The following is a 25134-nucleotide window of genomic DNA, read 5'->3' as shown; positions in this document are numbered from 1 at the left end:
AACTAAACAAAAACAACAATGCAAACTCTTAGTTGAGCATGCAAACTCTTAGTGGTGGCATGTGGGATCTAGTTCTCTGACCAGGGATAGAACCTAGGACCCCCGCCTTTGGAGCACAGAGTCTTAGCCACTAGACCACCAGAGAAATCCTGGTCCCAGCTTTTAGCCATAGAAATACCCCCTTCCTTCCATGTCTGCTGATAACATCACTCCTGTGCTCATGGTCTTTATTGGGCTTTCCCCAAGTCAAGTACAAGTTCTGGTCCTTCATTACCAGCTACGTGAACTTAGGCAAGACACAACCTCCTATGGCCACAATTTCTTAACTTGTAAAGATAATAATAGTAGCTACTACTTGTGGTAGATAGATTACACATCGGTGATTTTTGCAGCATCTCCCATCAGGAAGTGGAGCCTGTTTCCCCATTCCTAGAATCTGGACTGGCCAAATAGAAGAGTGACTGTACCAGGTCCAAACCTAGAAGACTTCATAGGCTTTGTATGTTTCCAGTCTCTGTCTTAGAATCCTTCCAGTCTCTGTCTCAGAATCCTGTCAAAGACACATGAACATCCAAACTATCCTGATGGAAGAATGTGAAAGCATTCAACAGAGGCTGCCTAGCTTAGGTCATCTTAGACCAGCTAGACCCAAGCTGACCCATCAATTGAATACAGACATATGAGTGAGCCTGAAATCAGCTAAGTTTGGCCCAGATCCACAGAACTTCTCTACACTCATGATAAATAATAAATGATTATAATTTTAAGCTACTAAACTTTAGGATTGTTTGTTACACAGTAATAGCTAACTGATACATTATTTTATACAGTTTTTATGATTATCAAACGGTATCATATATTTAATATGCTTTAGCACAGTGCTTAGAGCAGCCTAAAAGTTAGTTGTGTCCAACTCTTTGCAACTCCATGGACTGAAGCATGCCAGGCTCCTCTGTTCATGGAATTCTTCAGGGAAGAATACTGGAGTGGGTAGCCACTCCTTTCTCCAGGGACTGAACTCAGGTCTCCTGCATTGCAGGCAGAGTCTTTACCATCTGAACCACCAGGGAAGCCCAAGTGCTCAGTAAACACCAATTTGTATTATTAATAGTTACAGTGCTAATAGTAGTAGCAAAAGCAGAATAGAATACTCTAAACTTATCATAATGTTCAGTGTCTCTTGTTTGTTTTATGGAACCTGGATTTAAACCAGATTGAGCTGCTCTCCACACATACTTTGCATTTCTCATATCTTGAACTTGATTTAGACTCTTCCTCCTACCTGAAATGGTCTTTACAATGTGTGCATCTCCCAAATCATCTCAGACCTTGAAACCTTAACTGAAATGTTACCAGTTCTAAGAAACTTTCGGTGGTACCCATTATAGAATCCATTTCCCATTTTTCTGTGTACCAGTAGCACTTGGATAATTCATCATAAGATCCTTCTTTGTCTTGTTTTGGAGCTAATTACACCTGCTCCATCACCTCTGCATGACATTAGGTTTTCTGAAGGCAAACCTAACATGTATTCATCTCTGCACTTCCCCAGTGGACACAACACAGTTCCTAAATCAAGGATGGCAAAAACTAAAAATTAAAATTTGGGGTGCAAATCATCTCTAATCAGTTGGTGGTCTTCCTGGAGTGCTAAGTTGAAAAGGATTGTGAGGTTGTGTCCAGCTCAATTAACAACATCTTTCATGGGCACAAACAGGAAAGGGGCACCATCAGAGACCCACAAATTTTTGCCAATTACAGTTTTAAAAGTCTGTATCTGAAACAAAAATATAATATAATGCTGCATTTCTGTATCGTGTCTAATTATTATTGCATTTATCCTCATGACAATTCTGTATTTATTACTCTCCACTTTACTGAAAATGTTAAATGGCTTGGCTGAAATCACACAGCTGACAAGAGGCAGAACCCAAACTTGAATGCAGATCGTCTGCCTCTAAACTTAAGGCTGCTTTTATTATGGGATATGAATTGTCCTAATTGACATCATAGCCTTGAGTTTAGATTTTCATGCACCATGGAAATTCACTAAAATTATGTAAATTGGAATATTTATTTAAAACACAGGAAAGTACAATATAGCCAATAGCATACAGGCATATGGGCAAGCATACATGGAATGGAGAGACATAAAATCAAAGAGCTTGCTTTCAGTTCTTTCCTACTATAATTCTCAATGTGGGCAACTGGGCACAGACATCGTTATTGCTATAATTGCATCATAAGGTCATAATTTAATGACTGATTTACTCGGTAGAAAATGAAGACAATATTCCTAGCAAAGTAGTCTTGGCTGGGGAATAAAGGTGTTCTGGTAAATCCAATGTTCTGGTTAATAAAAAGGGATGACATGGAATATATAATATACACAGTAGTGAGGAACAATGAACCAGATATACATAGAATGACGTGGACAGATCACAAAACAGAAGCCTTCATGAGAAAAGTAAGAAAGAGAGCGGAATGCTTAGTATAATCCAATTCATATAAATTAAACACACACACAAAACCACATATTTTACATATATCACACATACCCTTACATACGAAGGGGAGTGAAATGGAAATCACAGAAAAAGGAAGGATATAAAGTTAGCAAGAAAAATTCACTCCGTGTTAATAACTGGCTAAGGATAGAAAAATATGAATAAGATAATTCCATTTTTTTAATATTTATTTATTTGGCTGCACCAGGTCTTAATCACAAAATGCAGGATCTTTTAGCTGTGGCATGTGAACTCTTAGTTATGGCATGTGGGATCTAGTTCTCTGACCAGGGATCAAACTTGAGCCCCTTGCATTGGGAGCATGGAGTCTTAGCCACTGGACCACCAAGAAAGTCCCAACATAATTCTATTTTTAATTAAAACCAAATAAAATCCCTGCTTTAAACAGAAAATGGATTCAATATATACAACTACTTCAAAGGGTGCTTTATTATTGAAAATCATTTTCTCTACCTGCCATTTCATCAATACATATGGACCACTCTCTATGATCTAGATGTTGGGAGTCCAAAATAACATAGACTCTCAAGGAACTTAAGAACTGCTAAAATTTATTGAGCACCTATTAAATGCTAAGTTCTGCCGAAGGTATGTTACATATATTAAAATTAATTCTCAGAACATGATAGCAGTTATCATCCCCCATTTAAAGAAAAGGAAATTCAGGCTAACAGAAGTCAAGAATTTTACCCAAAGACTCAGCCAGGAAGTAGCAGAGCTGGAATTCAGACCCTCAGCCCTCTGTCCATGAAGCCCAAATTCTTTCCATGGATAATTTTGTGCAATTTGGTATTGGGGCAAAATAGGGATGAAGATATAAAACATATACTCCTGTTCTTATAGTGTCTTGGTGTAATTATTATAAATGTTGCACGGACTATGAACTCCTTGAGGCCACATACCAGTTCTCATTTATCCCTACAGTGAGAGCACTCAGCACAATGCCTGACTTCACATTCTTAGGAAATGAAAAAAGTAATAACACCAAGAATAGAAGAGCATATTGCTGGTTGAGCTCCCTTTTTTGTATTTGTTCTTTAATATATAGACTAGGCAGTTGCATAGACCACCATAGGTATTGACACTTAATTGGTTTCATATGATACAATAAACCGTGCCCCAGTATGCACCAGGGCTTCCCTTGTGGCTCAGCTGGTAAAGAATCTGCCTGCAATGCGAGAGACCTGGGTTCGATCCCTAGGCTGGGACGATCCTCTGGAGAAGGAACAGCTACTCAATCCAGTATTCTGGCCTGGAGAATTCCATAGACTGTAAAGAGTCCATGGAAAGAGTCGGACATGACTGAGTTGAACAAAGGGTCGGACATGACTGAGCGAGTTTCACTTTCAGTATGTGCCAGAGAAGATGCTCACCCACTGTCCAGAACTGGAGATCATCTGGGTTCTTCTACTTACATAGAAGGGTTTGAATCCAGTTACTATAGCCAGCTTCTGAATCACTACCATCATCACCATCACCATCACCCCACTATCACTATTACCCTCACTATTGCCATATCATCAAGCATATTCTATGGCCAAACCCAGAGCTAAGCATTTTACATGCATCACCTCATTTAATAACCTTATGAGTTGATGCCATTATCTATCCTATTTTACAGATAAACAAAAGGAAGATTCAGAGAAGTTACTTGTCCACATAGGCAGTAAGCAATATACTAGTCAGGATAGGTTAAAATCTGCTGCATTAACAAATATCTCCCAAATCTCAGTCTCTTAATTCTTAAAAACTTTGCTGCATGTCAGAGAATCTTAAGGCTAACCATCCTCCATGCAGTGACTCTACCATGTCCACATGAGATCTGCACATTTGCAAATTCAAGGAAAAAGAATGATAGTGCTCTCGCACATAGATTTCTTATTGCCTTAGCCTGGAAGTGACTCATATTGTTCATTATCCTGTGCCCCAGACTAGTAACATGGCACTGTCTTATGGCAAGGAAGCTTGGAAGTGTCTTCTCCAGGCTACCAAAAAGGAAAGGAGAAGTACATAGGTGAACACTAAAAATGCCTACCACAGACGAGGACTCTAAAGATCTCTTGGTTCCTGGAGAGACCCTCACTCACCATGAATGTTAGATGTGACTTCTTGAACACTTCTGCAGGAGCTGCGGAGGATTATCATGTGCTGTGCCTGGACCCTGTGCTCACACCCATACAAGATCACTTGCATAAATGATCCTCGAACATTCACAATAACATCGCAAGATAGGCACTACTGTCCCCATTTTATAGACGAGGAGACTGAAGATCCGAGAGGCAAGGTGACTTTCCTAAGCAAAGCTGAGACCCAAAGCAATGATTTTCTGCCTCCAAAACCCAATTCCAGCAAGATAATCACATTCACTCATGTATTGTTTTACAAAATGCTTTCAAATGTGTTCTGGACTTTGCACTCATGACAGTCCTATAAGGTCAGTAGAGAGACACCCATTTCACAGGTAAGGATGCTGGAGCTCAACAAGTTTAATTACATCACCCAAGAGTCCCAGCACTGGGCAAATGAAAAGTAGGTGCCCCCAGCCCCCAACCTTACCATGGTAGCCCAATCCTTGGGGAGAGAGAAGGCAAGAGAAATTCCAAACCCTACAGAGTTCATGCTCTTAAACACTTATAAAAGCTTTAAGATCCAGACAAAATCCAGACCTAAGTGCAAAGGTTACTGGAGTTGGGATTTTATTGCCAGATGTAAATCCATCTTCTCTAAGACCTGTTCCAGGTCCCTTGTGCCTCACTTGAAATATTTCATGTGTGCTGAATGGATTTGTTGGCTCCCTGTTGCCTTCGTAAATTATGAAGTCCAAATTTCTTAGGGCCAGGATCCAGGAGAGGTAATTCTAACTGCCCTCCTCCAAGCCCTGAATGGAGGATAGCTTTGCTCCACTCCTGGAGATTGTCCTGATTTTTTATTCTTTGAACCACCATTTTAAATTTCAAAGGGCAGTGTTGCTTGGCTTATAACAGGTAGACCCTGCAAGTCTCAGTACCCAAGTTTGAGCCATCACCCGAAAATGGACCAATCATATTCTCTCTCTCAGGAATATCACACTTACTAAAAGGGATATTGCTATTGGATGCTTAATGGCAGCCTTCTGGAGGAAAAAGTCCTCAAATCTCTTGCTGAGATCTCTGAATGTGAGTGCTCAGTCACTCATTTGTGTCTGACTCTTTGCGACGCCATAGACTGTAGCCTGCCAGGCTCCTCTGTCCATGGGGTTTCCCAGATAAGAATAATGAAGTGGGTTGCCATTTCCTTCTGCAGGGGATCTTCCCTACCCAGGGATCGAACCTGCATCTTTTGCATTGGCAGCCGAATTTTTTACCACTGCAACATCTAGAAAGGCTGAGATCTCTGGATGTGTTTTCCTAAAGTAGGATTGCTAACTCGTCCTTTAATCCACTCTCCATTTACCGTTTTGTTCTTAACTGAGCCCGGCTTCATCTATTGTAGCAACAAAAAGAATCTTGACTGATACCTGTGTTAGCACCCACTCTCAAGACACAGGCACATCATCTTCAGCCTTCCCCCTGCTTTTGTTGCTGTTCAGTCGCTCAGTCATGTCTGACTCTTTGTGACCCCATGGACTGCAGCAGAGCAGGCTTCCCTGTCCTTTACCATCTCCCAAAGTTTGCTCAAACTCACATCCATTGCTTCAGTGATGCCATCCAGCCATCTCACCCTCTGACACCCTCCCCTCCTGCCCTCAATCTTTGCCAGCATCACGGTCTTTTCCAGTGAGATGGCTGTTCACATCAGGTGGCCGCTGCCTATGACCTACCCTTCTGTACTTCTCTCCCAAACTCAGCAACATTCACCCCTTTCTTTTGGAGCCCCCACAGAACGGGACATCCTGGAGGGTGGGATAGGAAAGAAGCTGAGAGTGTGCACTGGGCAAGGGTTAGAGTTCTCGAAGATGCTATATTTGTCATTTATGACACTCCTAGATCCCAGAGACATGAATCGCTCAGTGGTACCCAGCAGCCTTCTCAGTCTGGCCCCACCCCATCTGTGCCTTCCCGTGTACCCTATTATCATCTCCAATGTCTCACTTCATGGTGCTGCCTATGCTAATTTCCTCTCTCACATGGAATGCCCCTTCCCTCCTTCTCTGATCAAAAACCCAGCTTGCCTGTCAGGGCCAGATTATTCCCTGGTCTTCAGCACAAGCTATAAGGCACAATTAGCTAAGATTAGTCCACTCCCATTGCCCTTTATGCTTATTCTCCCTCATTACACTTCACATGTTACAGTATTATTATCTGATTTATTTCATGCCTGTGCCCCCATTGGACTAGTTGTCATTGAAATACCCCTTCCTTCATAGGATTAATGTCACCAAATTACCTAACATGTTGTCTCTGTACATAGAGGACTTCTTGGTGGGTTTCCTTGTTTGTTCATTTACTTGGCTATCCATCCATCCTAAAACAAGAGACGCAGCCTCATGGAGGAAAAGTCTGCAAAGACCCAGTTCTTAAATGCTGAAGTAGAATGCATCATAAGTGCTGCTCTGTGAGTGTGCCTAGCTCTGAAAATAACTAAAGGGGAAAGTTTATTAGACAAGAAGCTGTGAAAAGGAAAGACTAACAAAGAAGAAAGAAGGCCAATCTCAGCAGATTCTCCTTGTGCTGTTAGCCAGCTGCTGAGTGACATAAATCCTTTTAGAACATGATCCTCCATCAAGAGGGCTCATTCAAATGTCCCATGGACATTAAGAGAAAAAATACTGATCTCTGACTAAGGAATAATATACACTGGGGTCCAAAGGAGGGATATCTGTGTGCTATCTGGAAAAAGGTACAAGTCAATGGTTAAGCGAATAGAATGAAACTCATTGTGTATAAAGTAGCAAACACTTTTGAGTGGTCACAGTGTACCAGAGAGAGCTACACATGCTTGACCTCATGGTATATTAAATCATCAGAAGAAACTGTGGTAAGCTTGTTGTTCTCATTTTCCTAATGGGGGAAATTGAAAAACAGGAATTAAGAAACTTATTCAAGGGACTTCCCTGGTGGTTCAGTGGTAAAGAATCTGCCTTCCCATGCAGCAGATGCGGGTTGGATCCCTGGTCAGGAAAGGAAGACTCCATGGACCCCAGGGCAACTAAGCCTGTGGGCCACAACTCCTGAGCTTGAGCATTCTGGAGCCTATGCCCCACAACTAGAGAAGCGTGCATGCGCCAATGAAGAGCCCAAGACCCAACAGGGCAACCAAAAACTTTTTTTAATTAAAAAAAGGTACTTATTCAAGATAATCATGGCTAGAAAGTATTGGGGTCACTACACACGCAGCCTGTATATCATGCAATACTATATAAACTGCATATGTAATACCTATGCTATACTACATAGGTTGCCTATATCTAAACCTGCAACCCCCATGCTATACTGTCATTAACTCTGTGTGTGTGTGTGTGTGTGTGTGTGTGTGTGAGAGAGAGAGAGAGACAGAGACAGAGACAGAGACAGAGACAGAGAGGGATTAGGAGATTGCATGTATAGCTTATATTTATATGACTTGTATTAACATAGAAAATTTCTGGAAGGCAGCCAAGAAACTGTTAGGAGTCTGTGCCTCTGGAGAGTGGGGATGAAATAATCAGATGACTTACTTGTCTCTTTGTACCCCCACTACACTGTCTCAGGAATTCATTCAGTTGAAAGTAATAGAAAACCCAATTAACAGAGACTTAGACAAAACCAGTTTGTCTGACATAACCAGAGGTAGTGTTCAATCGGCTCCCTGATAAAGGTATACTTTTGTGCAGTTATCTTGACCTTTTACTCGCAGTGACTCTCCTTCCTTGCTTTCTTTTTTTCCTCCATAGCTTTTCTCTTCCTCTAGAATCTCTGTACTTGACCCGTGTACCTTGTTTATTGTCTGACTCGGGCCAGAATATCAGCTCCATGAGGATGGCGATTTTGTTTTGTTCACAACTGTACCCCCACATCTTAGAATCCTACCCAGTACTGAGTAAGTGCTCAATAAACATTTGTTGAACTAATGAACAAATGAAAGTTACTGTTCAAGACTGAAAAGAGAGTGCGTGTGCTACCATTGCTTCTGGCCTCCCTTGTCATGACAAGTGCTTTCCCAGAATCTTCCACGCAAATCTCCTCTATGTTTTATCGGCCAAAACTGGTTCATATGGCATGCTCCTCTCCCTCATTGAAAGGTGCTAGAAATCCATGAGCAACTGGTTACAGGTGCGCATAGTCATCCCAGACATCAGAACATGCTTAGCCAGGAAGAAGCAGGGAATGGGTATGAGCTAGACAGTCAGTCATATCGTCCACAGGTAGTACAGCATTTTATCACATGCATATTCTACTTTTATTTTTTATTTTCTTTTTCTTTTTAAAAATTTTTATTTTATATTGGCGCATAGTTGATTAACAATGTTATATTAGTTTCAGATATACAGCAAAGTGATTCAGTTTTACATATATATATATATATGTATATATTTTAAATTATTTTCCCATGTAGGTTATTACGAGTATTGAGCAGAGTTCCCTGTACTATACAGTAGGTCCTCATTGGTTATCTATTTTAAATATAGTAATATGTACATGTCAGCAACATGGATGGACCTGGAGATTATCATACTAAGTAAAATAAATCAGACAGAGAAAGACAAATATTATATGATACCACTTATATGTGGAATCTAAAAAATTTATACAAATGAATTTATTTACAAAGCAGAAATAGACTCAAGACTTAGAGAATGAACTTATGGTTACCAGGGAGAAAGGGTGGGGCAGAGAGATAGATTGCGAGTTTGGGATTGACATGTGCACACTACTATATTTTAAATTTTTCTTGAATACAGATGTCCAGGCCACACTTCAGGCTTGCTCAGAATCTCAGAAGGCGAGGCTGGTCATGTGTACTTTTTAAAAATGCTCAAAAGATTTCAATGTGCCATCCATGATAAAAAAAAAAAAAAAACCTTTCCGGAGAGTCTGTGCTTCTAAAGGCAGCAGAAGAATTTTTAAGTCCTGGAAAAGGAAGTGTGACCTGACTCCCAGAAAGATGTGAGCCCTAGGGACCCGGGTAGATCACGGAACTCAGGCTCTCCATTTTGCAGATGCGTAAACTGAGGCTCCCAGAGGAAAAGAGACTTGTCTAAAGCCTTCCAGACAGTCAGCAGCAGGACCAGGGCTAGATTCCAGCATTGTCTCTCAAACCAGTGCTCCACTCTGTTAAGCTCTTGGCCATCTTTTCCTCCAACACCAAGTGTTTGCAGCCAGGGGCAAGACCCTCCCATTACTCACATTTCACTTGTACAGAGAAACAATCAAATATCAACTTTCCCTTTCTCCGTTAACTGCATAATCTAGAGTAATAAATTAGTCCCCAAGCAAAAAGATGTCCTTAATCCCCACACTGCTTTTCCATATCCCTGTGGTGTATAATGTAAAAGGAGTTTTAGTGGTTAATATCCACTCTCAGCCTTCCCCTTTATATATGTATAAATTTATATTCCATAATTATAGTTGCAGGTTTCCCCTCTGCTCTGCCCCTGCCCTTGAGCTGGAGAGTGACAGGAAATGGTTTATGTTCTCCGGTCTACACTGACAGTCTAATCCCACTCATGTATTTCATGCTGTCTCCGTCAAGTCCATTTTCTCCTGGCCATGAGATAGACACTGCGCCCAGTGTCTCCATCTCTGCAGGGTCAAAGCAGCACGTGCCTGGAGCTAATGTAGGTATCCCCTCCGAAAGATGCCAGAAACGCAGGCAGGAGATCCAAAGTCCTGTTGGTGGATTTACTCCTGTTGATTAAATGTCTCATACTCAGCGTCATGCCCTGCCATTGCTGTGAACACTACAAACTTTCTCTTCTGAGCTCTCTGTTAGAGCATACCTGAAACACCAGAAAACTTCCCAGGTGGCTCAGAGGGTAAAGAACCTGCCTGCAACGCAGGAAACGAGTGTTCCATCCCTGATTGGAAAGATCCCCTGGAGAAGGGAATGGCAACCCACTCCAGTATCCTTATTGGAGAGTTCCATGGACAGAGGCTACTTAGGCAGAAAGCAGAAGCATGTATGGTTTTAAAACTGCCAGGGGAAATCTGATAGCAAGACCAAAATGAAAGAGCAAGGTGCCACCTTCCCAGAGATAAAAAGAGCTGCTAGGCTACTTCTCAAAGCCTGTATAGAAATCCGAGGTCGGACTTCATGCTTTCTTGCAAAAGGTGCTGGAACCCGTGAGAAGACCATGCATCAATTCAGTGACCCATTGGTTTCCAGGTTGTCTCAAATGCTTCTTAGTTATGTGCCCTAAACCAGAGGTTTAATTCCTCTGAACCTTGGTTGCTCATCTGTGAAAAGAGGGTAAAAAAACCTCCCCTATTTAACCCTCAGAGTGACTAGGAGAAAGGAAGAAAGTAAATAATGACCTGTAATAGATGTAGCAGGTAATATGGGTAGATTTGAAGCAACTGAGTCACAGCTCAGCAGTGCTCCATCTCCTATGCCCATCAGCCAATATTTATGAGATGTGTTTTCCTAGTCATTTAGACATTATATACAACCCTAGTCATCAGTACATCAGTCAAAGACAAATGTAAAAAATAACCCCTGAGAATCCAAGGTGTTGGTGTCAACGGGACCAAAACATCCACTTAGCTGCTCTATTGTTTTTCATTTCTATGCAGAAAATTGGTATTACATAGACTTTAAAAGGTAGGGGAAGCCAATCATATGCTATAAAAAATAACACAGCAGCTCAGATCATCTGTATGTTAGGTGAAGTGGTTATTTCTTGAAACAGCATCATCTCAGCAAGTAAAAATTTCATCAGAAATGTTATTTTCCCCAGATTTTAAAGCCAGCAGTTAGTTCAAACCCCAGATTTTCAGAACTAGCTCTGATACACTGGGCAAGTTAAGCTCTCTTAGGATTCAACTTCTGTAAAACAAAACAAATGATTTCTAATATCAGGTAGACATTATTTACAACCAAACTGTAAACTCCATGGAGACAGAAATTTTCATCGTCTCTTTGAACAAATTCACAGCCCCTAAGTCAGTGCTCTTAAAAAACAAGAACTCAGTGAATACTTGGCAAAGGAATGAATGAAGGTATAAAAGTTCTTAACTTCATGCCTAGAGTCTTGTGAGCTTTCAATAAGTACTAAGCCACTTTCCCAAAGTATTACAGTGCTAGATAAATGATTTCAGGATGATGCAAATAATATTTAACTCATTTGAATGTAACCTACATGAGGCAGGAAACTGTTTTGTTCATTTCTGAATCCTCACCTCCTAGAAGCATGCCCAGCATTCAGTAGACACTCAGAAAATGTCTATTGAATAAATGATTTGGGTCATTCTTCCCAGACAGGCCATGTGCTACTTGAAGAGAAGAATTTTCTTATTTTTTCACCCCAACTGTGTGTGCACAAAAGGTATTCAAGCATTCAAAGCAGATGAGTTCAGTGGACTTTCAGGGACTCAAGGTTTCTTAGAACCACCACGATCTGTCAATAACATGTGTCATGAGGGTTATACAGTACTTTTGACTCCAAAGTAGTGGAAACAGCTTCTATTGCCCTGGAAACTCATCCTGCAGACAGAATTTTGAGAGAAAATTGCACAAGAAAATACTCACTGTGAAATTTCACAAACTTCTGTCACTATGAAAAATGTCATGGAAAAGGATTTTTCTTATAAAACAGCAACTTATGAAAGTAATCAGTGCCGGAAAGCTCAAAGATAGATGAAGAAAACAAGAGGAACCAATCCAAGAGCTCTGGTTTTATGAATAGACGATTCCACCACCCAACTCATTTGTAAGATTCTCATGAGATCTTTTTTATAGCAGGTTATGAATCATCTTCATGATATCTTTAAATGGATGATCAATACTATATTTTCCCATAAAATGTTTGGTTTGAAATCCGATTTTAAGTGCATTAGAGTTTTTGTGCACCGAATGGGTGAATGCCATAATAAATTGTCATCAAATATGAAAGAAATATAGCAGAGATTAATTGCCATATTTATTTATGAGTCTATAAAATACCTTGTGAAAGTCCTGGCACATTTTTGGGATACCAATTTGAACCTTCAGGAAAGTTAAAAGCATTAAAAGAGACTGCAAGGAGATTTATTATCAGAATGTATTTAATTGCAGACCTAAGCAGACATGCAGGTATTAGAATGGCTATGCCCCTAATGGGCATGTCTCATGTGTTTCTCTTTTTTTCCCCCTTTAAAAATGATATACTTCCCATATTTTTATTGATTTGTGAAGATTTGTCATAAATTACTCTGGCCAGCACGTGACATCACAAATAGTCCCAGTTTCCCTAAAGTAGCGGGCCCCAGGTGGCACAAAAAAGAAGACTCCTGGCCAGTTCTAATGCTCGGTTTTAAAAGTAGGAGAAACCACAGTGAAAGAGAAAACTGGTGGAATGCAGCTAATCAGACAAAATGTGTGTAGTTTGAAGCTGCTCGTATTTTAATTGAAGCCTTAAAGTCTATGACAGTGAAATACTTTAGGGAGAAGAATGACAAAATAGCATCCTTAAAAATGGCCTATTAGCAATGGTCCAGTTAGAGAGTTGTATGCAAAAAGGCGCAGTCCCTGGCTAGAATCAGAGACAGCACCAAATCAGCTCCTTTTCCTACTGGTCTTGGCCATGTAGTTCTGTTCCCTAACTGTACACTCAAAACCACTCTTGGGCCCTGTTGCAAAGGGGAAAACGTACACGGCGTCTTATCCTCGCAAGTCTTTATATGCTGCCTCCTTCAGGTCTTTGTTTTTCACAAGCATTTTTTTTCCCAAAGACTTTGGCATCTGGAACTGTTCCCTGGCTTTCAACTCCATACATCACTTGTTGACTTTCAATTTTAATTCCTTGAGATTCCTTGAGCTATCATGAGAAAAATGTCAAAGATAAAATTAATAAAGAATTTCTATACATAAAAGCTGCTTTGTAACTGAGAAGTTAATGCACCAATCCCCCTAGTCTACCGATGCAAAAACAAAGATTAAAATATACATACAAATATAAATAATTTGGTTAGTGTATATATATATGTATATATACATACATGTATGTATGTATGTATGTATACCGACCCAGGGATCAAACCCAGGTCTCCCAACTATGTATATAGGAGACCCAAGTTTGATCTCTGGATGGGAAAGATCCCCTGGAGAAGGAAATGGCAACCCATTCCAGTATTCTTGGCTGGAGAATTTCATGGACAGAGGAGCCTGGCAGGCTACAGTCCATGGGGTTGCAAGGAGTCAAACATGACTGAGTGACTACTACTTTCACACACACACACACACACACACACACATATCTTTCTGACACAGTCACTAGCCAAATTGCATTAATTGTTTTATAAACCATTATAGATATATAGACATAATCTTGGGTGGATTTTTTAAGAAGTTTTTTGTTGTTGCTGGGATTTTAAATTATTATTATTCTTATCCATCACAGATGGGTCTGTTTGCCATTTTCTATTTTATTAATGATCTTCATCAAATTTCTAAAACTCCTAAATTATCACATACGCTCTTTCATAAAACAAGTTGATACAAAAGCATGTAGTAGAGACTTAACTAATGTTCTTACTGTGGTGTCTCTTCAGATATTTCTGGGCTAAATTACATTATGTTATTCCAGGGCAGTACATCTCCAGCTGTATCTGGCTTCATATATGTTTGAAATAAGGTTTCGTGGAGAGACCCAAACTGCAGTTCTGTTTCCTCCTCTGTCATCTGTTCATTTGTGTGATCTGAGGTTTGCTTCCCACCTTTTCAATTTCCTTATCAACAGCCTTAAATAAGATAAAGCAGAGGTGTTTAGGATAGCTCCCAAGAATCTACAAATGCAAAGGAATGTTATTATCACCAAGCTACAGTTTTTTAAGTCTGAGCTCAGGTTTGTACCTGGCTTGCTGACACACCAGGATCTCTGCATTGTCTCATTTTTCACTTTATCTAGAAGTTCATTCTTTCTGTTTGCCACCTTCCTAACAAGCAACATCAACACCCTCATCTGGGAATTATTGCCTTTTTATTTTCCTCTCCTGATGCCAGAGTTGCTGCTGACAATATGTATTCAGGCAAGGCAGGGGCTCGCTGTGTTTCACAATCAGATGCCATGCACACTACTTCCGTCAAAACAATTAGTGTTCATTTCGGTTTTACTCGGGGAGACCCATGGTGACTGATCAGTATAAATTATAGATGCACGTGTCCAGATGCACTTGTTCATTCATGCATAGATGTGAGGAGATGTCATCCTTCTCAGTTCAAAAACAGTCACTAAAAAAAATTCATACTTAAAAAAATATAACAGCACATTTTCATCAGTGTTATGTTATCCATACACTCACACACTCCATCTATGATCTGAGGCATCTAAAGTTGATTTGGGGCATTTTACCATTATCATCCTCTCCCTGTAAAATCTGTTGTCTTTCTAAATCATTAGGAAATCAGAAATATTTAAAATATTCAAAATAGTACAGTATGATTTCCTTTTTTGTGTGTGGCACCTGCATTCAGGTTTACTATCAAGACACATTCTTTACTCTGCCTGCTCAAGACCTTCAGTACATTTCAATCAAAGCAACCTGAACTTCAAATAAACAATGTCAGATTAGTACTCTCCCTGCTCCAAAGAGGCCTTTGACTGTTGACTGTTTCAGATTTGTTTTAATGAGCAGTTAGAGGCGCTATCAGGGTATGTGATATAATACAATAAAAGAATCTGTATCATCTATATAAAACAAGGTAGAATGACTCCCTTAAATACAATTGGGTCTGTATTTGATAGGTTTATTTACTTGCTTCAGTAAAATTCAATATGGATACACAGACAATTGGGCAGTTCTCCCCAAACTAAATGAATCAGGGCTGAACAAAGCAATGAAAAGCCAGCGCTGGGGAGAGGCTCAGGGCACTTGGCTGTCGATGTGACTGCCTGTCAACAAGTCCGGAAGAGAGCAAATTCCGTGGCAGCTTCCTTGAATCACTTTCCAGGAAACACTCCTTTTCACCCGAGGTTTCTGCCAGACAGAAGTTGATACTGGTTGAAACTGATGGTTTGGTTTTGTAACAAGGGCCCCCAAATAATGGGAAAAGGCACACTTCATAGGAACACTTTTAGGGAACCCCACTAAATGCTTAAGGTGGCGACAATCAAATGTCAGTGGCAGCAAGTGGGCTTGCTTTGAGTGCTGCCTCTCTCCAGGAAAGCAATGTGAAATCAAGGTCTCCATGCCTGGAAAGAGCAGCCTTCCTCTCCAAGACATTCTTATACCTTAAAGCAACTTAGAACACAATAGTACGAAAGATGCCTTAACAGAAAACTGGCTCTTTTGTTTGTTTTCTTTTCTGCAGATGAAGAAAATGCTGAAGCATTTATAGTCACATCTCCCAATTCACTTCACCACTGTTCTTCCTCCTCTTTTCTTTCTTTCTTTTTTTTTTTTTTCCCAAATCATGTTCCTTTTTTTGAATCCTAGAGAGGGAATACAAGAGGTAGGCCTGGAGGCCTTGCACACAGCACTGATACCACAGAGATCTTATAAATCAACTGAAAATCAATAAATCCTATATGGTAGTTTCTCCTTTGCAACCAGATCGCCAGAGGACAGAACTAATGCTTTTTCTTCATCACCCTCCCCATTTTTCTGTCATTTAAAAAAAAAAAAAATTCTGCTTAAGAATGAATGGGCAATCAAAGTTGCTGAGTAAGTATTTCAACTACCTAATTTTATTACTTTACAATTGACATACCTTCCCTCTGGAAATGTTGGCAATTAATTAATTAGCGGTAATCTTCCCCAAGGGACTGATTTAATGAATTCTCTCCAATTCTTACTTAAAAAAAAAAAAATAGATGTATCCCAGCTGCAAACGTGTAGATGGCTCCAAAGTGCATTTTGAAAAATCAAGGAATTTTATCTTTTACGGTGAATTTTTATCACTAAATCAATCTGGCGATAACTGTAATTCTTCTTCTAACTAGGATTTTCCCGGGTTGAACGCAAGGTTTCTCCAAGGTAATGACACGCAGTAGCCGCAGCCAGGAAACCTCGCCGGGTTTGTTCGTACTTGGAATGGATCTGGTGCTCCTGTTAATAATCTCTTAGGCGGTGGGAGTCTGCGGTTTGCGGCTTTTTCAAGCTCGGTGTGCGTTCTGCAGAATCTGTAAAGAAATAAAGAAGCCGGTGTCATTCTAAAGAGGTCGCTGACTTCCGGGCCTACTAGTCTCCGCTGAAAGGTGCCTGAGGAAGGCTGGGGCCAGGGACCCAGACCTTACCCGTCCCTGGGCTTCCTCCTTGCCTCGCCAGAACCCAGGTCAGAGATCCGGGTTGTTCTTAACCTCCAGGCCACATGTTTTTGCGTTTCAGCTAGAAAGTAAAGCTAGGCCCTTGAACCACCACCCCCGGTTCCTTTGGGAAGGCGCAGAGAGGACCTGGGAGAGCGTTTTTGTAAGATGTAAAGCTCGGTGACCTCTGGAGTGACATTCTGAGACAATCTGAGGTGTCTGGCTTGCAAACCTGAAAACCCTAGAGTTCCACTCGCATGCCGGCAGCATCCCCGGAAGACCTCCTCCCACCGGACTGACAACCCCTTTACGCCCCCAGATGTCCTGGGGTTGGAGGCCCCGGGAGGCCTGGGGATTGAGCCTTCAGGAGTCCAGTTTCTCCCATACTCGAAAACTGGCGGCCCCTCGCCTGGGGGCCAGGCCTAGAGGACACAGCCCCCTCCCAGGCACCAATGAGCTCGTCCGCCATCAGTGCCCCTTTGAGGGCCCCTGGGATGCAGGGGATGGTCAGATCGCTGGGCCCAGCCAGGAGACCCAGAGGAGCGCAGGGAACCGACCGCCCTCCCTGCGCGCTGAACCGTGGCTCGCCAGCGCCACCCCCAGCGGAGCGCAGCGGCTGCAGCCCGGCCCCAGCACCTTCGTGCGGCTCCCCGATCCCCCGTGGACCCAGCGAGAGGCGCGCACGAGGAAGCCAAGCCTCGCCTTCCGAAAAGACGCCCAGGGGTCTCCGCCCGCTGTCTGCAGATGCCCAGGGGTCTCCGCCCGCTGTCTGCAGATGCCCAGGGGGGTCTAACTTGGCGCCTTTCCCCACACAATCCGAGGGGGAGATCTGAACTTGACCTGGAGGGGGCGCTATTCGGTCTATTGGAGGACCAGAGAGCAACAGGGGAACCCTGGGGTCAAGACCCTAGTAAAGACCGGGTCATGGAGATCCTGGATCGAGCTAAAGTCCTAGGGCGGGGAGCCAGGCCCCCGAGGACAAAAGACTGCCGAACAGTGGATCCACCGACGCTGCCCCCAACGAGCTCGGGGCCCGCGGCGGGAACAAACTTTCCTGCAGCGGAGGTGGGAGGTGGGGGGCCGGGCTGGAGGCTTGTCCCCGGAGTCTCTGCGCTCCTCCACCTGCCAGCGTTCCACCTCCGCCCAGCCTTCGCCCACCCGTTTCCTCCCCTCCCCCGCGCGCCTCTGTTCGCTTAGACTCATCCCTCTCCTCTCCCCTCCTCCTTCTCCCTCTAGCCTTTCTCCCCCACTTTCCTCCTGTTGTTACTCCTGTCTCTTCTTTTGTATTCTCTCCTCCCTCGCCGCCCGGCGCTTCTCTCCTCCTCCGGGCCGCAGGGGAGGAGGTAGGCGCGCTGCGCCCGGGGCCTGCGCGGCGCGGTGGGAGGCGTTTCTCCTACTTCTCCCGGGTAATTTGGAGAGATTGTATGTGCGCGCGCGCGTGAGCTTAAGGCGAAAAGGGGTAGGATCCTGCGCCAAGCAGAGAGGGTCAGGGTCTTTGACGTTCCTCACCAGCTGCACAAACCTCCCGGAACAAGTGTGAGTGTGGTTAAGAGTGCGCGCGCGCGCACGGGCTGGCTGCGCTTGGCAGGCTTGGTGGCCCGGGGCCCCAGGGCCCGGGGGCCCGCCTGGCGGCCCGGGATTACCGTGACGTCACATTGAGCCTCTGGCCACCTTGGACTGGGGCACCTCGGGAGCCGCACAGCCCCGCACCGCGCCTCACCTGGCCTCGCCGCCGCGCGCTTTTGGGAACCCGCATCCTCTCCCTTCCCCTGCCCATCCATGGGCCCTTCTGTCTTCCGGACCACGCGGGCCGGAGGGGAGCCTTCTGGAGCGCAGGGCTCGGCAGCCAGGCTGCCTTCGGCTCTGCCTCCAGCCACGCCAAGCCGGCGGAGGACCCAGCACTGGGCACTGGCGACCGTGTAAGGAACCGAGGCCGCGGACGGCTGGAGGCGCAGAACCACGGGGCTGAGGCGGCAACCCGCAAGAGAAGAGGGCGGCGGGGTCACGGACAGTCACAATGTCCTTCCCGCACTTTGGACACCCTTACGGCAGTGCTTCCCAGGTAAGAGCCGCCCCCATGGGGGATGGGGGCAGACTGGAAGGAAGGAGAGCCCAGTGCCGGAACCTGCCCGCAAAGCCCTCCTCTCCCAAGAGTTCCCAGGGAAGCCAGAGAGAGCAGGAACCTGGGTAGTGTACCGCAGACCCCTCTGACATGCCCCATCCCTGGCAGAAAATGCGCCTCTCCCCCAGGCAAGCTGAAGAATCGTGTGACCCGAAACTTGGGCACTCTGACCTCGCGCTCCGCGAGGTGGGTGGGATCTCCGGAACCTTCCAGACAGGCCTCCTTGCTGTACAGATATCCGAGGTGGCCGGGAGGGTCCCAGACTCTGTCTCACTCTTTTTCTGGGCTCGTTCGTTTGTGATCCTCTGTTCTTTTCCTCTCCCTTCCATGGGTAGGTCCAAGCTCTCGGCTTCCGGTTCCTTCGATTTTCCAGATCTGGGTGGGCACTGTGCAATGACAGGGTCTCCTGGGGAAATTCTGGAGACGCCCACCCCTGTTCAGTTTCTCAGCAGAGAGCCCAAGAACTAGCCCCAGCTTGACCTCTGCCCTGCTTTGTGACCTCGGAAAAGCCTCCTATTCTCCGTAGTCCTCATTCCCCATCTATAAAGTAGCAAAAGTGAGACGGGGGTCTCTAAGGCAAATTTCAAGTTCGGCCTTGGTAGGATCCTGTGGCTGCGAGGAGGGAAGGTTCACCAGGGAACTGGCCGAGTCTGGCTTTTGTAATTCGGGTTTCAGAACCTTCCCATGACCCGGAGCCCCTGGAACTCTGGAGCTTTAGCAAAGCTTTAGGAGTATGTCTGTAAAGGCGGTTTGGATAAATGGCGTCTACGGGTCATTTCCGTCACAGTCCTCAGGAGAACGCTCAGCACAAGGGGGAATGAAGTTCATACTGAGGGAAGGACTGATCTGGCAGTTCCGCCGCTGGCTCCCGCCAGCCCGAGGCGCCGGTCTCTGACCTCCGGTGCCCCCTCTCTCGCCCCCGTAGTTTCTGGTGTCTGCAAGTTCCAGCGCCACTTGCTGCGAATCCGCCCCGCGCTCGGTCCCAGATGTGGGCTCGGGCTCCACCCCGGCGGCCGCGCTCTGCTGCGCACCCTACGACAGTCGGCTGCTGGGCAGCGCGAGGCCCGAGCTGGGCGCGGCCTTGGGCATCTATGGAGCTCCCTACTCGGCCGCTGCAGCTGCCCAGAGCTACCCAGGCTACCTGCCCTACAGCCCCGAGCCGCCGGCGCTGTACGGGGCGCTGGTGAGTACCGGGGTGGAGCCTGGGTCCGCGCGACAGAAGCCACCCCTGTGGGGGCAGGAGCGGCAGGGGCGAAACCCCTTGTGATGTTTCTATCTAGGAAAATCTAGGACGTACAGCATCACTTCGAGGAAAGGCAATGGTTAGGATTCTATATAAAGTAAAATAAATAAATAAAACATCTTTACAACATGTTACAGTTTGTAGAAGTCCATCCTGGTTAAAAAAACATCTGTACCTCGATTAACCGCGTGAAGTAGGCAAGTCATCACTAGGCTCAGTGTACAGATGAGGAAACTAAGGTTCACAATGGCTTGAATAATCTTTCCCAAAGTCACAGAGATAGGAGGCGGAGAATGACTCCGGAAAGGGAGTAAGAAAGAGCCCCAGCTGCTGGGAGGCGGTTGGGGGGGACACAAGTAGTAACAGTTAAATGACAGCGAATACTGCTTATGCTGCACTAGAATTCTGCCAAGCATGTTTCTTCAGTAACCTTTAGGCTTGATTGTCATCCCATTTACCAAGAGGAAACTGAGGCACAGAGGGGTTAAACAGCTGTGCCCAGGATCACACAGTCAATGCGAGTGGTGGTGCTGCAGTTCTAACCAGACTTGACTCCAGAGTTCACACCCTTAGCAACTCCCCACCCCACCTCCTCCTCCCCAAATGTAGTCCTTATTTCTTCCCTCCTCCCCCTCCAGAATCCACAGTACGAATTTAAGGAGGCTGCCGGGAACTTTACATCCAGCCTGGCACAACCAGGAGCCTATTACCCCTATGAGCCGACACTGGGGCAATACCAGTATGATCGGTAAGGCATGGGGCGTTGGTGGCTGATATCACAAGCTCTTTCCTCCTCCCCTGCCAAGGTAGGACCAATCCACAGAGCATGGGGTGGGGGATGGCTGTGGGCTAGGATGGTGAGCAGAACCTCACTTCCTTCAGGGACAGAGATTGTCTCTTGCCTGCAGCCCCAGGTTCCCAGCCCCAGAACTGTCAGCCAGGTTCTCCCCGCAGGTATGGAGCAGTGGAGTTGAGTGGTGCTGGGCGCAGAAAGAACGCCACCCGGGAGACCACTAGCACACTCAAGGCCTGGCTCAACGAGCACCGCAAGAACCCCTACCCCACCAAGGGCGAAAAGATCATGCTGGCCATCATCACCAAGATGACCCTCACCCAGGTGTCCACCTGGTTCGCCAATGCGCGCCGGCGCCTCAAGAAGGAGAACAAGATGACCTGGGCACCCAAGAACAAAGGCGGGGAAGAAAGGAAGGAGGAGGATGGAGCAGAGGAGTTGCTGGGCTGCCTAAATGGTGACACCAAAGGTACCCCATGTTCCCTGCCCCAACTTACCTGGGTTTTCCAATCATCAAACAGTTGGATTGGGTTTTCACAACCACAACCCATGGCGTAGCTTCTGTGGAAGGAAGTCTTCCCCTGGCTTCCTTTCACACCTGCAACCCCTGCATGCCTCAGGGCCTTTGCCTGTGCAATCAGTTCCCTTTGCCTGGAATTCACTACGGATCTGGGAACTGCCTTCTAGACTTAAAAGCACCACCTCCAAAAAGCCTTCCCTGTGCACCCACACCAGCTAGCTTCCTAAGTTATTCTCTACCACATGTGCCTACTTTTATTTCCTGTGGCCTATTTACCCTCTTAGGGATGTCAGCTCCACCATAGAGAGCCTCCATTGCTGTACTCTCTAAATTCCTAATACTTAAATGCCTCAATGATGTCTGGCACATAGCTGGTGCTCAGTAAATATTTTCTGAATTAAGTAATACACACCAGCCACCGGTGAGTGTTTAAATTGGATAAAAACGGCCCTCTGCTTTTTTTAAGGCTGAGAAACTGAGATCCAGGTCTTAGGGAAAAGTGTCCCTTTCCTTGGGCTATCAAAGGGGAGGAGGGCTCTTCTGAAGGGTGAGAGCAGGTCTAAGGGCGGGAATTCTTTCCCAGCCTCAGGCCGGCAGCTCTGGAGCAAGTGTCGGAGGCGGTGTGGCCATCCTGGTGAATTACACCGAGTCTGCCCTGAGTGCAGGGCACATCTTGCTAAAAGCTTCTCGGGGATGGGCACTCCCGAGGATTTCCCTTGGGGCCTGGGGCTTTTCTCACTCGTTCTTGATTTCCCTCAGACGTTACTGCTGGCCAGGAGGCCCGGGGGCTCCGGCTGAGTGACCTGGAAGACCTGGAGGAAGGAGAGGAAGAGGTGGCAGATGAAGAGGAGGCAGTGGCCACAGCTACGGACAGACTGGCTGAGCTCCATAAAGACACTCAGTCGCTGCCGGCGGCGCAATGTGCCGCCGCTCGAGAGGGCCGGCCGGAGCGCAGGGAGTGCAGTCTGGCGGCACCCCGCTTCTCGTTCACTGAGCCCCCCAGATCCGGAGAAACCGACTTCCTCCGGGCCGAGCCAGGAGGCCCCACGTTGACCATGCACTACCCCTGCAGCGAGAAACCATCGCGCATTTGGTCTCTGGCGCACACAGCGGCCGCCAGCGTCGTCGTCGAAGGGGCGCCTCCAAACCCGCCCCAGCCACGAAGTCCTGAGCACCATCTGATTCGCGGACTGCCTCCAGGCCCGGGCGCGCGACCCGCGGTCCCCAGAGACTCCGCGTGCCAAGAGTCTCCCCGAGTAGCCAAAGCCTTTGGAAACCCCACGTTTGCCCTACAGGGTCTGCCGCTGAACTGTGCGCCGTGCCCGCGGCGGAGGGAGCCGGCGATGCGGTGCCAGTACCCATCCGGAGCAGAAGGTAGTGGGCCCCCAACGGCGCTGGGAGTGTCTGACCAAAGGACCCCTCCCCTTCCCACCTTCCCTCACCCCACTCCCCTGTACCCCAACTCCGGATTACCCAGCCGCTGCACAGGCTCTCTGCCAAGGTTCAGACCTAGCCTAGCTCAAGAGTGTCTCACCCCACTCCTTGAAACAGAAGCTTAGAGATCAAAGTTCTAGCTCCTGAATCTTCTTAAAACCAAATACTAGATTACACTAGAATGAGACAGTAACTTACCTAGGAAACACTGAGAAAGTCATTGAAGAGAAGGACAGCTTAGATCTCTTCACTGTTTAGATCTCTCCAGATGTGCCAGGTGGGCACCGTCATGACCCTCCAGCCCAGGCATTCTTGTCCCCTTCCTGCCCTTTGGAGGAGGACAGCTGCCTCCCTTTATGGTCTTGTTCCAAGAGTTTGCTAGGGCTAGGCAGGCACAAGGGCTTTCCCAGAAGTCTCAGGGGAAAGGCCAGATACCTACAGGTTCAAAGCCAGTGCTTAAGGCCAGAAGCTCTCCATGCAGCCCACTGAAATCCCTAGGGGTGTAGTTCAGGTGAGTGCTGTATGTGTAGGGCCGTCTTACCCCCAAGCTGGATAGGACTGCCAATCAGCTGTCTCCCGCACCTGGCTGAATCACTAGTTCACTGGCTGTGTTGGGTTGGAAGGGAATTTCACCCCACAAAGGGACATTCCCAAAGCATTTGGAAGCCTCCAGCAATTACCATCAGATTCTGCTCTTTGAAGTCATTTCTCTCAGGATTAACTACTAGCTTAGAAAATTGGGTTACACTGTTATTTGAATTTCCACCTAACAAGGTCCAAATGTTACCTCTGGCAAGCAAATTGCCTCTAGACCTTGGATTCCCTTGGAATGAGACACCCCGACCTCGGATTTCCTAGGAATCGCCCCTGAGTGGCCTTCGGGTTTTAATCAACCTTTCCTCTCTCAGCAGGTTAGCGCAATGGCTGCGATTAGCAGAAGCGTCCTGGAAATAAGCCCTGCTTTTTGGAACTCACCTCCACACTAAGAAGCTAAGAGACCTCGCCAAGGTCTGGGGCTCTCACTTCGCCTAAGAGACAGATACACAGAAATATTCCGAATGGCCCTCCTGGCACGCAGAGGAGGGGAGTGGCTGGCAGAGGTCCCTCTTTTCAGGTCCCTGGAGGAGGTGGGAGGGCACCTTGGGGAAGGTCAAGTGGGAAGGCTGGGCGAGTGTGCCCAGGGCACCCAGCTCAACACCCTAGTCTGCCTCTCCCCTCTGGATTCAGGTCTCAAGTCACTCCCTCTCCTGTTCACTCACCCCATCACCCTCACTTTGTAACTTCAATGCTGACTTGGCTCCTAAGGACCACGCGTGTCTCCTCCCCTTTCTCACTCTTTGTGTCCTTAAAGATAATCCACCGAACCCAAGCTGTGTGGCCTGTTTGCAACTGGGGAACTCGGTGAGGTTGGGGTGGTGGGGAGAAGGGGATGAGGTCAGGGATTCTGGAGACAGGGCGGCGTGGGCTGCAGATTTCAATAGCTGGGAGAGAAACTGACAAGGTAATGGCCGAGACCCACCAAAATTTGCGGACCCAACGAAGTCGGAGAGCGCGTGAGACTTCCGACTGATTCCGGGGAGTTGGAGGTGGGGAAAGAGGGCGCAACTTGGGGTTGGGGCTGGAAAGGGGAGAGGAGAGCTGTCAGGTTATTTGGGTAGAAGCTGGATTTGTTTCCGAGTTCGTACTTGGGTTTTAAGTTTCTTGGGAGGAGGGGCGATGGGGGTCCTCTCGGCAGTGTCTGGGCGCGCTCCACCCCTCTGACCCAACGGCCAAGTCGGACAGCTTGCTGGGTTGATTAGAGGCGAGAAGAGGGCAATCTTCCCGTTTAATCAAGTGTCAGCAAACACTTCCGGTACAGGCCAACCAATGGGAGCAGATGAGCGGGGAAAGCGGCTTTGTCCCCGGAGTGAGCAGCGTCCAGACTAGGGCTGAGGAGTGCGGACGGGCGGAGGTGAGAGCCTTGAGTTCGTGTCCCCGGCCCAGTGGCTTCGGCTTTAGCCCGCGAGTGCGTTCGCCGCTGCGCGAGAGGAAAGGGAGGCAAACCGGGACGGTGCCCCTGCCGGGTGGTCCGGGGAGCCGATGGGGACCGGGAGACAGGAGGGAGGGCTGCTGGGGTGTGCGCCTAGGGGCCGTGTCTCCGCTGCAGGGCTGCAGCC

At 46.4% G+C, this 25134-nt stretch overlaps 1 protein-coding gene across 2 annotated transcripts; it reads left to right on the top strand.

Annotated features, from left to right (window-relative positions):
• The first annotated feature begins 17670 nt into the window (after positions 1-17670).
• IRX6 (iroquois homeobox 6) lies at positions 17671-24347 on the top strand. Of its 2 annotated transcripts, none has more exons than XM_043435495.1 (6): positions 17671-18928; positions 19914-20171; positions 20870-20979; positions 21186-21493; positions 22304-22918; positions 23890-24347. In XM_043435495.1, exons 1-6 carry the CDS (start codon positions 18884-18886, stop codon positions 23892-23894), a joined length of 1341 nt encoding a protein of 446 aa, XP_043291430.1. In that variant the 5' UTR covers positions 17671-18883; the 3' UTR covers positions 23895-24347. The 2 variants fall into 2 exon arrangements, with proteins under 2 accessions (XP_043291430.1, XP_043291429.1); XM_043435494.1 differs by having other exon boundaries at positions 17806-18928; positions 23887-24347.
• The last annotated feature ends 787 nt before the right edge of the window (positions 24348-25134 follow it).

This window comes from Cervus canadensis, chromosome 18, assembly GCF_019320065.1.
Source record: "Cervus canadensis isolate Bull #8, Minnesota chromosome 18, ASM1932006v1, whole genome shotgun sequence".
Lineage (NCBI taxonomy): Eukaryota > Metazoa > Chordata > Mammalia > Artiodactyla > Cervidae > Cervus > Cervus canadensis.
This window is presented reverse-complemented; position numbering and strand designations above follow the sequence as displayed.